This window comes from Temnothorax americanus, unplaced genomic scaffold (assembly GCF_048541705.1).
Source record: "Temnothorax americanus isolate GAGA-0224 unplaced genomic scaffold, ASM4854170v1 Scaffold37, whole genome shotgun sequence".
NCBI classification, from domain to species: domain Eukaryota; kingdom Metazoa; phylum Arthropoda; class Insecta; order Hymenoptera; family Formicidae; genus Temnothorax; species Temnothorax americanus.
This window is the reverse complement of record NW_027509515.1, coordinates 908,383-926,205: the sequence shown is the minus strand read 5'-3', so window position 1 is coordinate 926,205 and position 17,823 is coordinate 908,383. Positions and strand designations below refer to the sequence as shown.

Here is a 17,823-nt window from a genome sequence, read left to right as displayed (position 1 = left end):
TTAAACAATGCGGTTATATTTTGTATTATATTTTCATAAAATTGTAATGTATTGTAAAATAACTGTAAATATTGTAAATAACACACACTTGTACGAAAAATAATAAATAAATAAAACACATGTAAAAAAATGTAGTTAAATTTTGGAGTGATCTTAAAGCAAAAATTAAAAACATGTCCTAATAAAAACGTTCATTAAGAGAAATATACTTACACATACATAAAACAATAACAAAAAATCAATTAAAATAAATAAACAAATTATATAAGGTAAAAGAGATCAAAGCAGAACAAAATATTCACGAAACAGCCCAGGTAGCAAGCACTCGTCATTTTGACGTCAATATTTGGTCATAATTGGTCAGTAACGTCATTCGTCGATTAAATGACGTATATTTAACGTCATGTTTTAATACGTCAAAAAGACTTTGTAAAATGACATTATATAGACGTTTAATTGACTACCCAGGTAGCAGCGCTAGACAGTCGTCATAATGACGTGATTCTTACGTCATTTTATGACGCATGTTACGTCATTTATTCCTAAAATTTAACGTAAAAATGACATATTTTTCACAATATTTTTCACAGGTATATTTCTACATTTATAAAGTGTTTCGTAACTTTATGATTGACGTGGTGAATTTATGGTATAAGTGGATCTAGTGTAATTATAGTTTTATGATAACTACTTCATGCAGTGTTAGAACTATCAAGAAGATATCATTACAAGATTTTTGAACATTTTAAAGATGTACCTGTTATACACAAGTACAGTTAATAAGGATCAGGGTGAGAAGATCGTCACTGTCCACTGGATCATCGAAGTCAAGCGACTCCGACGCGGTACTATACTAGGATGGGTGACCGCCTTGAGAGGAGCGGCTATATGCACATGGCATGTAACGAAACAGTTAAAAAAGCTTTTTTTTCTTAAATAAAGAAAAAAAACATATTTTTATAAACGTTTATCAAGTAGACATTTTAAAATTTTAATTTCATAAAAAACATTTCTAGAAACCGGTATGTCGTACATTGGACCTATTTTTGCCGTCAATAAAACGTCAGAAAATGACGTCTTTGGGATGTGACTTAGGACCGTGTAAAATACGTCATTTTTACGTTAAACTCTAGGAATAAATGACGTAACATACGTCATAAAATGACGTAAAAATCACGTCATTATGACGACTGTCTGCTACCTGGGAGTGATTCTTTGTTTTGGACCAAAATGTACAAGTGCGAGGATAATATTTAAGATCTATTACGTTAGAAAAAAGTTGGTTTGTTAATAATCGAGACCTAGACATGCTTAGTTTAATTCAAAATACTTGCACATGTAATAGTAATCCCCAACGATCATTTCTGCGTTTTGTGCCAAAATGTACACAAGTGCGAAAACAATTTTTAAAACGCAGGAACAATTGTTAAGGATTTCTTTACATTTACAAGTACGCGCGGATACTTCGGATACTTAAACGGAGCAGTAATCTCGGGCCTCAACTCTGTTAATCAACTTTTATTTTTTAACGTAAAGGATTTTTTATTTCAACGCAGCCTTGCTCTTCAATATCGAAAGTCGAGAACCATTAATGCAACGTTCATCTACAGAAATATATAGAAATATATATATATATATATATATATATATATATATATATTTAGATTTACAGTCGTAATGCCATATCGATTCGCGATATATCGACGAGTAATTTAATTCAATGTTCGTTTACGCAGGAAGCAGCTAAGACTGTTGGGCTGGTTCCATGCAGTGCTCTGCCATATATGCCACTTCGCCTGCGTTCTACGTTTACAATTACGCTCCACTTGGACCTGATCGCCGTATAATCGACACTCCGCAGTGAGCCAGGGGCTAAGATTGCGCATTTTGCCGCACAAGCAGTTGCCTGAAACGCTCACCGAAGAGTTAAGCAACCATCGGAAACCGCGAATCGATAAAATCGAGCTATTTCTTCTCGATCGCAGAAGAACATGCGGGGAATACTTGTGTTATGTATTATATGGATCTGATGTGAAGAAACATTAACAAAATAAACGAACTATTTTTTTAAATAATTTCTGGAATAAGTGTGTGCAGTTTGGTTCGTTTTTATTGAATATAGGGAAGAGTGGGGGAATTGGGAACACTTAACTTCTAACGCTGAAAAATAATAGAGAAGAGTTATAAACTAAATCAACTTTTATTGCTACAGAAACTTTGGTTATCTATGTACTTAGTAGTTATAACAAAAGTCTTAAAAATTTACGTTTTAATAAAAATATAAACAAAAACAAAAAACATTGCCGTTCCTATTTACCCGATACCTTTGGGGTAATTGAGATCATCCCGCGGGGGAAATGGGAACGGTATGGGGTAATTAGGAACGACGGTTAATCACGACATGTATCACACACCTCTACTGGTCTCGCCGGAAGTACATTGTTCATGTGCCCAGAGTTGGCAAACGGCGCACTGGATCCAATCTTCTTTCGGTGGAGATTGATACTTTTCGTAGCACATTATGCAGTAAAACTCTTCTTCGTTTTTTTTTTTGTAAAGCTTTCTTCAAATTTTTTACTCTTTTACCCTTGACTCGTGGCTTCTTTGGTATGATTTCTGGTGATCTTTTAGTGTTCTTTTCTGATTTTTTAGCGCTTCTCTCACTTCGTCTTTTCTGTTTTTAAATTGTGTTGCAGTTTGTTAGCTTCAGCAAATCGAAAAGCAAGTCTACGTAATAAATTTTGTGTTATGCCATAAAAAGACTTGCAGCAATCAAGTATGTATTTTTCTAGTTGGGGGGGGAAGGTCCTCTTGTTCTTTATTAAATACCGCGTGCCGACCTTTTTTTGGTGTCTTCAATTCGTTTTGTTTTAGTTGCGTAAATAATGTTGTTTTTGGTACTGAGTATTTGGTAGCAGCTTGGCCCAATGTGAGCTTTTTACTTTTAACATCTTCGATTGCATGGCGAAGATTATCATGATGGTATTTTGGTTCAGTCTTTCGTACGTAATTTTGAGGCATCTGAAACAATTTGTAAAGTTTAAACATTTTTACACAATCAACCAGCAGCACTATGGGTAATTAAGAACGCAAGGGGGTAATTGGGAACGTTCCCAATTACCCACCTGACGCTGTTCCCAATTGCCCGAAGTAGTCAACATATACATCAAAATAGCCGCCACGTGCGTGCATGATAGTAACAAAATATGGTGTCTTTGAACTCTAAAATATGATACTTACATCTATTATAACAGACGACAAAAATTATATCAAAAATACAAAAGAAATTGTTTGACTTACCGTGACCGCACGCGTGCGTCCTTTCACTCTCACTGTCGCGTATGCAATGAGTGGCACTGCATGCAGCTGTTAAATAGGTTCGGGACGGTGTAGTGCGGGGGGATGTATTATTTATTTAGCTGTTCCCAATTACCCGCCGTTCTCAATTCCCCCACTCTCCCCTATATGTATTTGACGTGTGAAAATTTAAAAGATGAAATGATTTTCTCTTACTGTAATTCTATGAATGTAAAAAAAAATTTACATAATCGAGTTGCATTTAATTAAGAAAAAAGTTTTTAAAAAATGTTCAATAATCGTCATAAAAATTCTAAAAAAAGTTCAATGGTCTAGACATAATCATTTTTCTCCACTTTACAAAGTTTTTCCAATCTTGAGTGCTTTCTGCGCCATACTTATTGCGCCGTCCTTGGTTTTGTGACACCCCATGCACCGATTGGAAAGCACAAATAAAGCGCCCTCAATTCCACAGGCTTCCACAAGAGCATCGCTCTTTAAATCGCCCCACGCTTGCGGGAGTAACATTCTGTACATGCGACTTCTTAGCGCTACCGGCATACACTCAATCCAATTAAAAAAGTCTCTAGACTCTTTATTTTCTAAAATGACATACTTTATTGATGGCAAAATGTTTATCTCCTTTTCCAGTTTAAACAGATACTCTTTATACGGTAGAGATTTCGACAACGTTATTATCTCTCCGCTCGGATCGACCTTACAAGAATGTTTTACATTAAACGATAATCGAAAATATATCCAAAAAGACAAATAGAGGAAGTATTTTCCTTACTTCGAATCGACTTTCCACAGCGTGTCGCACAATGTCCATTGACGGTAAGTGAACGTTTTTCACGTCTTGTACAATTTCTAAAAATTCCTTTCAAGCCAAAGCCACGGCTTTCTCAAACTGTTTCTCTTTTTCCTGGCTGTCCACCAAAAAATTTAATCTATGTATGCGCGCACTTAAATCAGTACATGATAGATATCTGAAACAAATGCAGATGCAATTATTCTGGAGAAGCGTTCTAGACAGCATATAACATCACAAGCGTCCACTTATAATGACACTGCACCGTACATTTGCTCATCGTTATCTATAGCGTCGATTTCTTTGATTAGCTTGTCATAAATGAACTTAAACATTTCATCAATAACTCCGTTCTCTGTTACGTCTGAAAGTACATTTCTCAATATCTCGTGACCGAAATGACAGTAGATCAGTCCCGCACTGGTTAGTTCCACTGTCCAATCATACCCTGGTTTTCTTATGATGGTACTCACCGATTCTTTGAAATCTCTAATTTAAAAAAATAAGTAAATAATGGTGTAGCAAAAACAGAAATTTTCTTTAATGGCGTATAATTAAATAATACAAATATATTTTACTTTATGTTATGATCATATCGATGCCTAGATGGATCATATTCTCCGCCAGCACCCACCACGATATCACAGGTATCCAAGACACTTTTATCTCCAGATCTAAAAATTTAATTGTATAGCTATGAATTCTGCAACCCAATATTTCATATTCAATTTCGATATAATAAATAATGTCAATTCCTTTTCTCAATATCAGTTAGTACGTCAAAATTCTTAACTCCTACATAAAGATAATTACCTCACTATAGATGCATCCTTATACTGTGGTAGCAGTTTTAAGAGTGCACAGGCAAGTACTCCAGGGCAATAAAAATCACCGTCATCTGTGCCGATCCTCACGATCGATTTTCCCGACATCGTGAGAAGATTGGAGAATCCGCCGGAAAGCGCGCTTCTTGACATAATCGACTAAAAACTATGATCATCATATTAAATTACGAGATTTAATGCTATATTAAGTAAATATATTGTTATTTAACAAATCAACAGATCGTAGCGAAACATGAGTTTCACCAGAAGCACTTTTGTTTGCAGATGATCTTTAAGTTGTGTTAGATACCTTAACATTGCACGCCGAAGAATGCCGTACATTTTATATATTAGGATTTCGTGCTCCTTAAACTGACCGTTTTCCAGCAGAGAGTGGCAAGAAGATGTCTGAGAATGCACGTGCTCCCTTTCTGTCGGAAAAATCGAACTTCTTCTCTCTCTTGGTTGGCACCTGCCTCTTTTCAGAGGTCATTAATTCAATACGGCTATAGTATGTTGTTGAAGTTGGTTTATTAAGGCGTATTTACACAAATACTGTTCGAGATTCTCTTTCGATATTTGTTGGTGGGAAAATCGAACGGTGTAACCCGTCCAATGACGCCTTTATGTACGCAAATTGTGCCCACTACGTAGCCACGAATATTTCCGTCAGACATCACACATACGTTCCAATGATTCCGTCCCATGCCCATAAAGTGCAATTGCGTAACAACATATATTATTTAAAAAAAATATAACTAAGAATTGGAATAATTTAAGCCAGATAAAAGATATTAAAAATAAGAAATCAACTATATATATTTTTTTTAATGGTGATTTCATGCAGAATATATATTACTATAGAAAAACTGCATAACTTAAAAAAAACAAGTATAATGTCATTGCTTAAACATTTATTTGTGCAGTTTTGACTTTTTAGGCTATTCTATTTTGACCGAAAGTAATTACAATAGAAACTTGAAGTTGGAATTTTCTCATACATATTATGCATATATTTTTAATTTAAGAATTTAAATAAAGTTCTTTCTTTCTCTTTCGTTATTTTTTTAACGCACAATTTACAAACATATAATATGCATTATGTATATGCATGTACATTTCATTGATTTTGTTAATTTCTTTTATTATATCTTTTATTATCTCTCTTTGTTACTTTCCATAACATTTTCATCAATATTTTCAGTTCATTATTGATAGCATTAATTTTAGGATACTAATTTTATATCTGTGCTTGCATTTATACATAGTTCTACTTTAGTATGTTTATTTTTGTTACTTTCATATTTTTAATTTGTTATCAATGGCATTTACTTTACATTTATATATATTAATTTTAAGCTACTTTTCTTCAGCTCTTGCACTACGCATAAAGAAAAGTATATTTACTTTATTTTTTCTTTCTTTATTCTCGTTTTATTTTATCTTTATGTGCTGTTGTACAATATGTATGTATAGAATGTCTTACACATTATGAATCTCTTAATAATTTCATGCTGATAAAATGTTTCGTTTCAAACAATGCGGTTATATTTTGTATTATATTTTCATAAAATTGTAATGTATTGTAAAACAACTGTAAATAATTGTAAAATATTGTAAAATAACTTCCACAAAAAATTATAAATATATAAAACACATGTACAAAAAAATATAGTTGAATTTTGGAGTGATCTTAAAGCAAATATTAAAAACATGTTCTAATAAAAAAATTTATTAAAAGGAATATACTTACATATACATAAAACAATAACAAAAAATCAATTTAAATAAATAAACAAATTATGTAAGGTAAAAGAGATCAAAGCAGAACAAAATATTCACGAAAACGGTGATTCCTGCGTTTTGTCCTCGCACGTTTGGTACCAAAACGTACCACAAGTGCTGGGACAATATTTAAGATTTATACGTTAAAAAAAAAGATGATTTGTTATATAGACAGAGACCCAGAAATGCTCCGCTTAATCTAAAATATTTGCACATGTAAGAGTAATCTCAAACGATCAATCCTGCGATTTGTGCCAAAATGTACAAGTGCGAAAACAATTTTTAAAACGCAGGAACAATTGTTAGGGATTTCTTTACATATACAAGTACGCGCGGATACTTCGGATTAAACGGAGCAGTAGTCCCGGGCCTCAACTCTGTTAATCAACTTTTATTTTTTAACGTAATGGATTTTTTATTTCAACGCAGAATTGCTCTTCAATATCGAAAGTCGAGAACCATTAATGCAACGTTCATCTACAGCATAGAAATTATATATATATATATATATATATATATATAGATTTAAAGTCGTAATGCCATATCGATTCGCAATATATCTCGACGAGTAATTTAATTAAATGTTCGTTTACGCACAGGAAGCAGCTAAGACTGTTGGGCTGGTTCCATACGGTGCTCTGCCATATATGCCACTTCGCCTGCGTTCTACGCTTACAGTTACGCTCCACTTGGACCTGATCGCCGTATAATCGACACTCCGCAGTGAGCCAGGGACAAAGATTGCGCATTTTGCCGCACAAGCAGTTGCCTGAAACGCTGACCGAAGAGTTAAGCAACCATCGGAAACCGCGGATCGATAAAACTGAGCTATCTCTTCCCGATCGCAGAAGAACATCTAAAGAAAACCATGGTATAAATACAAGGGTATGCTCATCCCGTGGACACCCACTGCGCAGTCAAAGTGTGACGTCACACTCGGCTAAAATCTGATTGGACCCATTGGACCACAATTAAATATGGCCCTGGTGCTTGTCGTTTAGATCCGGAGAAACGTGATTGTGGACATTAAGTATGCAATGTCCTGTTCCGTGAAAGGTTGTGGCAATTATTATCGAAAAACAAAATTGCTTGACGGAAACAGCATAAAATATTTTTCGTTTCCGAAAGATTTTACGATCGCAGCTAAGTGGCTTGCAGCATGCGGAAAACAAAACGTTAACCTCAACGTTAACATTAAAAAAAGTAAGATTTTATATTTCTTGTAAATGTACAAATATAATGAAGTGAACTGCATATAATTTTGTGTTTAGGTATGATATGTTCCCAACACTTCGATGCATCATGCTTTGTACAGCCGTCGAAAGAAAAGTCCCTTTTCTATGCTCAAAAAAGACTGACAAAATTGAGACCAGATGCAATTCCTACGTTGCGTTTAATGTGTGACGCGCCGCAAATGGAAGCTGTTCGTTATAATAAAAGATCATTGCCATTAATTGATACGTCGGATATGTCAGAATTAATATGCAATGACACATCAACTTCGAAATTAACATGCAATGACACATCAACTTCGGAATCAACATGCAATGACACATCAACTTCGGAATCAACATGCAACGATACAGTGCTATTTGCCACATTTGGCGATGATATACCTGTGTCAAAAGAAATCCAGTCGATCAATACTATAACAGCGTTACCATCTACATCAAAGGATGTAACTGCTCTCTTGAAGAAACTGTGAGTTACAAACTAACATTTAGAAATTTTTCAGGTCATTATATGAAAGAATAATGTTGGTTTTTATTGTTTACTTTCAGTAATAGTGTTGAAGAGCAATTAGCAGCAACACAAAAGAAGTTGCTTATGTACAAAGAGAAAGAGAAGAAAGGCGACGAAAATGCGGAAACAAAAATATACCAGATACTCGGAAAAATATTTACTCCGGGGCAAATACGGATGTTACTAAACCCGTCTAAGAAACGTATATCATGGTCTCCAGAAGATATAGCAAGTGCTATATCGTTACGATCTATCAGTCCGAAGGCATATCGCTATTTAAGGAATGTTTTGCAGATACCGCTCCCTGGTCCATCAACGCTCAGAAGGTGGGCAAGTTCTATCAAAGCAGAAACAGGTGTTATATCGTGTGTGCTCGAGTGCATGAAACAGAAAGGGAAATGCTTAAAAGACTCTGAAAAACTGGTAGTAGTAACATTTGATGAGGTCTATTTATCTAATAAAATTGCTATAGATCGCAAATGTGAGCAAGTCGTTGGACCTCACAAGACGTGTCAATGTATCATGGTACGAAGTTTGTTTTCCAATTGGAAGCAGCCAGTGTATTACAACTTTGATGAACCTATGTCTAAGAGCACGCTTTTGCACGTTATTTCGGAAATGTATAATATAGGCTATACGGTTATTGCTGTGACGAGTGATATGGGTTCGGGTAATATGGGATTGTAATCAGAAATGGGAATAGGAATTGCACCTAAAAAATGTTACTTTCAGCATCCTGTTTGTATTGAACTCAAAGTTTTCGTATTTGCAGATATGCCCCATCTCGTTAAGCTGGCGCGTAATCATTTCCTCGATAAGGACTTCAACGTTAACGGAGTAATTTTAAGTAAAAAAAGTTTAGAACGGTTGTTAGCTATTAATATTAAGGATTTGAAAGTGGCGTACAAAATATCTCAGTACCATTTAGACCTGCAAGGTACTGAGCGACAAAAAGTACTCCCAGCTGTGCAGCTACTGTCTGCCACTACCGCTGCTTCATTACGATGGTGTGGACAAAAAGGTTTTCTCGAAAATGTAGAGTGGGTGGAAACAGCACGTATGATCAAATTGTTGAATGACTGGTTTGATATATTCAACTCAAAATCGATGTACGGCAACTATTCAGGAAAAAATGCATATGGCAAGAACTTAGAGGAACAAAATGCAATACTTCACGAAATGACGTCTTTCATGTACGAACTAAGAGTAGGAAATCACAAAAGTTTAATGTTATTTCAGAAAGGGTTCATCGTGAGCAGTAATTCTTTGGAACAATTATTACCGTATTTAATTGAGAAGTATTCCACGGCTAATATTGAATATGTCATAACAAATCGGTTAAACCAAGATGTATTAGAAAATTTCTTTTCTTTTATAAGATCGAATGGTGGTGGTGCGAATGATCAACCAACAGCCTTAGATTTTAAGTATAGAGTAAAACGCTATATATTAGGAAAATTTTTTACGACTATTTTCTGCAAAAATACAAATGTCACAGAAAGCGAACGAAATGTATCCTGTTTAATATCTCCGCTTAACGATAATAATTGTGAAGAGTATATTTTAAGTAATATGTTAGCGCCGTACACAAACGAAGACGAAACAACCGATCTTCATATCGAAGAAGAATTCTTAACAGAAAATGAAATTAATAATAATAAGGAAAATCGCGTTCCATGCTTTAATTCAGCAACATATATTCCTACTTTAGAAGAAGAACAAATACTAAAATCATTAGATGAAATGGAAATTGTCGACAATATTGAGGATCAAGGTTTATTATATATAGCTGGCTATGTAGCATATAGATTCAAAAGTAAACACGACACACTAGGTATTAAAACATGCGAGCTACCAATTGTCAATGATCTAGATTGGTTACAATTTATTTCCCGAGGGAAATGCATGTACCCATCGTCTGATCTTTTAAAAGCTGCACATATTATGAACACAGAATTCTCCAAGTATCACGGTTCAAAGCTTAGTAAAGACAAATTCATCTTCAAGAAACTTACGGATAAAATAGAAATTGCATTAAAACCTATCGAACTGCCAAGAGAGGTCTTGCTATGTCTTGTTAGGACAAGAACCTACATTAGGGTACGCGAAATTAATCGAACCATTGCTGTACAAAATAGATTTAAGAATAAGAAAAAGAAGTTAACCAAATTTACGAATAATAAATCTTTTTCATAGCATCTTTATATATGTTGTTATTATTATTGTTGTCATTTAATCCCTATAAAGTGATATGAGGAGGAAAGCTGTCAAACAAAGTAAAAAAAATATTAACATTTTTATATATTTGTTTTGTAAACTTTTATATATTTATTAAGTTTATAATGTTTATTTATATTATATTTTATTACAGAGTATTTATTAATTTATAAACTATTACTTTACAACAGATTTTTTCCCTGCAAACTTGAAATTAAAATAATATATCTGACGAGAATGCCGCTAACATAAGCTGTTTGGAAACAGCAGTTTTAAATTTACCGCTTATCTGTGACGTCACACTTCGACAATTCTGATTGGTCGCGTGCGCAAGAGCATACCCTTGTATTTATACCATGAAGAAAACTTGTGCCATGTTATATGGATCTGATATGAAGAAATTTTAACAATAAACGAACCATTTTTTAAATAATTTCTGGAATAAGTGTGTGCAGTATATAGTTCGTCCTTATTGAACATATTCACAAGTATTTGACGCACAAAAATTCAAAAGATGAAATAATTTTCTCATACTGTGAAGTTCCATGAGTGTAAAGAAAAAAAATGTACCTGATTGAGTTGCATTTAATTACGGAAAAAGTTTTTGAAAAATGTTTAATAACCGTCATAAAAATTCTACAAAAAAATCATTGGTCTAGATATCATCATTCTGCTTCACCTTGCACAGTTTTCCCAATCTCGAGTGCTTTCCGCGCCATGGCAACCGCACCGCCCTCGGTTTCGTGACCGCCGACGTAACAATCGGGATGTACATGTAGAGCGCCTTCAATTCCACAGGCTTCCACAAGGGTATTATGGCTCAAACCACCCCACGCTTTTGGAAATAACATTCTGTACACGTAATATTCCTGGACACAGCCAATACAATAAATGTTTTCAGCCTTCCAAATGACATACTTTATTGAGGGCGACACGTTCAGGTCCTTTTCTAGTTCAAACAGATAGTCTTCGTACGATATAACTTTTGACAACATTATTATCTCTCCGCTCGGATCGACCTTAGAAGAATATTTTACATTAAACGGTAATTGAAAATATATTCAAAAGAAAAAGACAAAATTATAGAGAAAGAGTTTTCCTTACTTTGAATCGATTCTCCACAGCGTGTCGCACAATGTCCATTGACGGTACGCGTATGTTTCTTGCGTCTTTTACAATTTCCAAAAATTCCTTCCGAACCAAAGCCATGGCTTTTTCAAACTGTTTGTCTTTTTCCTCATCCTGGCTATCCCACAAAGGATTCAGTCTGCATACGCGCGCACTTAAATCAGTATATGATTCTAATTTACACCTGAAACAAATGCAGATGCAATAACTTTGGTCAAGCATACTGCGCAGTATGCAATATCACAAGCTTGCAATGACTCTGCAGTATCGTACTTGCGCTCATCCATAAAATCGATTTCCCTGATTAACTTCGCATAAATAAACGCAAACATTTTCTTAATAATTATGTCCTCTGTTACGTCCGAAAGTACATTTCTCAATATCTCACGACCGAATTGGTAGTAGATCAGTCCCGCACTGGTTAGTTTTACTTTGCGATGATGTTCTGGTTCCCTTAAAACGGTATTCATCCATTCTTGGAATTCTCTGAAAACAAAAATAGAATATATAACGATGTGGCGCGCGCGCGGAAACAGAGGGATTTTCTTTATAATGGCGCATATAATTAAATAGTACAAATATATTTTACTTCGAGTTAGGATCATATCAATGTCTGGAAAGATTATATTCTCCGCCAACACCTACCACGATATCACAGGTATCTAAGACACTTTTATCTTCAGATCTAAAAATTTAAAGGGATACATCCATGAGTTCTGCAATTCAATATTTTCTATTTATTTTGGCCGGTATTCATAGTCGGATCTCATATTTAAAACCGTCTTAAGTACGATCTTAAAATGTTATGAACCATCAATCACAGAGCCGTATTAGCATCTTAATAAGACATTATTCTTAAGACAGTCTTGAAATAAGATCCGACTATGAATACGGGCTATTGTTTCGATAATATAACTCATAAGGCCAATTGCCTTTCTTGATTTTATCATTAAATGCGTTAAAACTCTTAGTTAGCTTTCAGTTAAGAATAATTACCTCACTATAGACGCATCTTTATACTGTGGTAGCAGTTTTAACAATGCGCAGGCGAGGACCTCAGAACAATGGAAATGTCTGTCGTGCGTGCCGATCCTCACGGCCGATTTTTTTGACATGGGTATGGGAGCTCTGTCGATTAACCACCTCATTCGGCATGTTATATTCCTGAAATATTGAAATGTTCGGAAGTGGTGCAGAAATATTTCATTAACATTTCATATATAATTAACTGTGCATCTGAACTATTTCAGAAATGTACCTACATCATGTTTCTTATAATATTGTATACAACAATATTTCTGAAATCTTTCGGTTTCCGTGAGAAGGTTGGAGAATTTGCGCGCTTCTTGATATAATCGACTGAAAACTGTGATTATCATACAAAATTGCGATATTTATAATGCTATATCAAGTAAATATATGAATATCTAATGAATTCTCATCAGATTGTAGCGAAACGTGAGTTCCACCAGAAGCTCTTTTATATGCAGAAGTTCTTTAAGTTGTGTTTAGATACCTTAACGTTGCACGCCAAAAAACGTACGTTTTATACAGGAGTTCGTACCTCTCTAAACTGACGACTGTTTTCCAGCAGAGAGTGGCTAAAAGATGCCTGAGAATGCGTGCTTACTTGCTGTCGAGAAAAACGAACTTCTTCCATTTGTGTTGACACTTGCCTCTTTTGAGAGGTCATTAATTCAATACGGCTAGTATATGTTGTTGAAGCTGGTTTATTAAGGCGTATTTACACGAATACTGTTCGAGATTCTCTTTCGATATTTGTTGGTGGGAAAATCGAACGGTGTAACACGTCCATTGACGCCTTTATATTTATATACGCAAAATGTGCACGTTGAACTACGTAGCCATGAATATTTCCGGCAGGTAACACACATACGTTCCAATGATTCCGTTCCATGCCTATAACAAAGTGTAACTGCGTAACAATATATTATTTAAAAAATAACTAAAAATTGGAATAACTTAAGAGCCTGATAAGAGATATTAAAAATAAAAAAAGCGTCAACTATATACATATATGTTCTTTAATAGTGTTTACATGCAAAACATATACCAAAGAGTAACTACAATGGAGAAGAACAAATATAATTCCATTGCTCAAACATTTATTTGTACAGTTTTAACGTTTTAGGCGTCATTTTAACCGAATTTAATTACAATATAGAAACTTAAATTTGAATTTTTTCTATACAGATTATGAATATATATTTTTTCAATTTAAGAATTCAAATAAGGTTCAAATAAATAATTCAGTATAAATGGACCAACCGGTAGAAAGCCTCCACTACTCCCACCGATTATAATCGACTTTTTTTTCAAATTTGTACTCTTCTTCTTTTCCTTTTATTTTTTCGCACAATTTACATACGTACAATGCATTACGTGTATGTGTGTCTGTACATTTCTTTTCTTTTATTAATTCTTTTTATTTTATTTTTTATTTCCTTTGTTATTTTCCATTTTATTTATCAACTTTTTTAATTCATTATTAATAGCATTAATTTAGACTACTAATTTTTATCTGTACTTGCAGTTATACATGTATCTACTTTAGTATGTTTATTTTTGTTACTTTCAGATTTGTAATTTGTTATTAATAGTTAAATGTTATCATTTGCTTTAGATTTATACTAATTTTAGACTACTTTCCATCAGCTCTTGCATTACGTATAATGTAGAAGTACATAGAAATACGTACGTATATACAGATATAATATATCTACGTAAAGTAGATCGCCGCAAATTCTCTCGCAATTGAAGCCAAAGGTCGGCATGGTGTTGATATACTGATCAAATATGAGTCTGTACAGGGCGATCGTCTTCCCGGCATTGTCGAGACCAAGCATCGCCACATGGAGCGGAGTTCCCGTGGGAAGTGCCTCAAGCAGACCGCCGCGGCGCCGGTCGTGCCGCTTCTTGCCCATCCCAGCACCTATCCCTCTCTCTTTCTCTCGTTCTCTTTCCTCCCCTATCTCGTCCTCGCCTGCTCTTCCTGTTAAGAACTCTCTTTCTCTCGCTCTTTCTCTCTTCTATTTTGTTTTGATCCGGCCTAGCATCTAGATTCCCTTCTTCCCTTCCGTTCTACGTGAAATATCTTTTTTCTCCAAATTTAACCTTCGATGCCCGTAAAAGAACTCCGTCGCTGCGACGCGCTGTCCACTACCGCATCGTCTGAAAAGCAAGCGCGTTTCACAGTTAACGTCTCTCAACCGGTTTCGCGCGAAACACAGGTGCGCTGACTGAAGTATCTCGTCTAATAAGTAGGACTCAATTTTGATCAGGGCCAATTTTATACTAATTTGATTAACAAATAAAGTTAACAATGGATATTGTGAATACGCAATATAATTTCAAATTTATTATATAAATATAAATTCTATTATAATGTACAATTATTGGGAAATAAATGCATTTAAACAGTTGAAAAGTTTGTCTCAAATATAGGACGTTCACCGGTTATAATCGTAGCCAAAAGATTTGGGTGTCTTTCCGTACAGCGCGACCTTCTCTCCACTCCACAATTTTTAGCGTAGACTGTACAGTGTTGCCACTTCTCCATGGTGACACCCCTCTAAATACCGTCAAAATACCATCAAAATACCATCAAAATACCATCAAAATACCGTTAGAACTTCGCGAAGAACTTCGGATTACAATTACACATAAAGTGTACCGCTACGTATCTTTATTTTGTAATATGTCATTCCTAATATCATATCATGCATCATATATTAGTTTTTTTAGCAAAATACATAATCAAATTCTGAGCTGTGTGAAGTTAGCCTCCCTACTACTGAAAATCCAATAATAACTATTACCATTCATTTGGTGGTCGTTTGATGGTGTTTGGTAGTCCATTCCCGATAATTGGTAGTGAAAACTGTAATTAAAAATACGAAAAAAAGGCATATGCGCGTGAAGTTAGCCCCCTCTCTTGTAAAACTCGGCTTTCCAGACTGCGTGTATCATTATAACTGTAAGCATTTGTTTAGTAGTCGCATATGCGCGTGAAGTTAGCCCCCCTCTTGTAAAACTCGGCTTTCCAGGCTGCGTGTATCATTATAACTGTAAGCATTTGTTTAGTAGTCGCGTGCTGACATTTGGTGGTCTATTCCCGTTGGTTGTTAGTTAAAACTGCAAACAATAATACAAAAAAAAAACATACCCGTGTGAAATTAGTCCGGTTGGACTAATTTAGGAAACTTGATAGATTTTATAAAAATATCGATTTAATTATTATGATAATTGCAAATATGTATATGCAAAAAACGTAAAATATTTTACAATAAACTTATTTTTATAAAAATATAAAAACTTATAATAAAATTGTATGATCACATTATTATTAGCATTAGCTATATAAATTGATAGTGACAAAGTGGTACCAGAAGATTTAAATTCTCCACTTATTAGTAAAATCTTAAATGATTTACCGCAGATTCGACACCACACTAAACACGTGACGACCCACGAGAAATTCCCAAATATTTCTTTGCCCGACAACGTTTCTACAACGAAAATTACTAAGTTGTCGAAAGACGAGAATTGTTCGATAGTCTTTGGCTTCGATATTTTGACAAAAAATAGCAAAAAATTATATAAACAGTTGCTATCTCTGTTAATGCTACAGGGTTTTCTACTGACTTTAAAAGAATCCGGTGCAATTACGAATTTTCATGGGTAGACGAACTGAAATCAATCATGAATGTAGAAAACGAAACTGGTGTAGATACGGAGATAATTCTCGTCTCGGAAAAAGACTTCGAATGGTTGACTCTTCGAGGTGCAAAAAATCTGGTATTAACATCACGAGCCGGGATCAGAACAGGTTATCAACAATCAAGAGTAAAGCTATGGCGATCTTACGGTGTGGATGTACAGATTGTTACAGTCGATGATAATTTGAAACATGAAGACTGTGAATCTATATTAAAATTTGCTGAAGAAAAAGCACCAGTGGACGCTATATTTAATCTTGCAGTTGTTTTAAAAAATTGAACATTTCAAAATCAATCACCACAAGCGTTCGAGGATTCGTTCAAATCAAAAGCATGGATGACAAAAAAAATGGACGAATTGTCGAGGAAGATCTGTCTGCAACTTCGACATTTTGTCGTTTTTTCCTCCGTGTCGAGTGGAAGAGGAAACGCAGGTCAGACAAATTATGGGATGGCTAATTCCGTAATGGAGAGAATTTGTGAGAAAAGGATGGAAAAAGGATTACACGGTTTAGCGATACAATGAAGTGCTGTTGGTGATGTCGAACTCGTGGCAGATATGCAAAAAGAAAATAAGGAATTGGTTATTGGAGGTACATTGCAACAACGAATATCTTCCTGTTTGAAGACATTAGAAATATTTCTGTTATACAAGATCGACCTGTTGTAAGCAGTATAGTTGTTGCTGAAAAAGCAAAAATTGGCGGATCAATGAATATTTATGAAACAGTTGCTCATATAATAAGTAAGCAGTTTTGTGCAAAGCTATATATAAACAAAGAAAGATACCAAATACATATAATGGCCATAAAATAGAAGTAAAATCAAAATGTTATTCCAAGTGAATTTATTGGAATAAGTAATATTTAAAAAAAAAATATTTTTTGCACAAAATTACAGGAATACTTATAATATTTGGAAAATTATCTTACAATTACTGCAGACTTAACACTTTAAGTCTTAAGAGGCCTCTACGTGTTTCTCTCATTTTAATTATTGTATAATTTGGGTCTTAATCAAAATTTCTAAATTATAATTAATATTTAGAAAAAAAAATTTGTTTTTCTGAAAATCTAGTCAGCGATAAAATAAGATCTCTAAAAGAAAGAAAGAGAAGGTAAAACAGAAAGTAAAAGCAAAAAAAAATTAATGGCCCTTGTCTTTTAACACAAAAGTATTCAACTAATAAATAATTTTGTCTTATAAAATTTTTGTTACGGATTACTCAAATAATAATTATAGCGAATTATTCTACTATTGTTTGTCACATAGTTTCCTT

At 34.3% G+C, this 17,823-nt stretch overlaps 1 protein-coding gene and 2 pseudogenes across 3 annotated transcripts; 1 reads left to right on the top strand and 2 right to left on the bottom strand.

Moving 5' to 3' along the window:
- Window positions 1-644: 644 nt before the first annotated feature.
- Window positions 645-5,696, bottom strand: LOC143901917 (MYG1 exonuclease-like; annotated as a pseudogene). The gene is made up of 7 exons (XR_013258217.1): window positions 5,243-5,696; window positions 4,922-5,098; window positions 4,687-4,782; window positions 4,379-4,597; window positions 4,091-4,286; window positions 3,301-4,014; window positions 645-3,021 (listed from the first exon to the last, which is right to left on the bottom strand). The product of XR_013258217.1 is annotated as an MYG1 exonuclease-like (transcript).
- A 1,972-nt stretch (window positions 5,697-7,668) lies between these two features.
- LOC143901913 (uncharacterized) lies at window positions 7,669-10,660 on the top strand. Its single transcript, XM_077414544.1, has 4 exons — window positions 7,669-7,920; window positions 7,989-8,418; window positions 8,499-8,786; window positions 9,233-10,660. Exons 3-4 carry the CDS (start codon window positions 8,744-8,746, stop codon window positions 10,654-10,656), a joined length of 1,467 nt encoding a protein of 488 aa, XP_077270670.1. The 5' UTR covers window positions 7,669-7,920; window positions 7,989-8,418; window positions 8,499-8,743; the 3' UTR covers window positions 10,657-10,660.
- A 38-nt stretch (window positions 10,661-10,698) lies between these two features.
- On the bottom strand, window positions 10,699-16,117 carry LOC143901915 (MYG1 exonuclease-like; annotated as a pseudogene). The gene is made up of 10 exons (XR_013258216.1): window positions 15,645-16,117; window positions 14,525-15,397; window positions 13,370-13,725; window positions 13,068-13,171; window positions 12,802-12,969; window positions 12,395-12,490; window positions 12,079-12,291; window positions 11,782-11,989; window positions 11,357-11,696; window positions 10,699-11,064 (listed from the first exon to the last, which is right to left on the bottom strand). The product of XR_013258216.1 is annotated as an MYG1 exonuclease-like (transcript).
- Window positions 16,118-17,823: the final 1,706 nt, after the last annotated feature.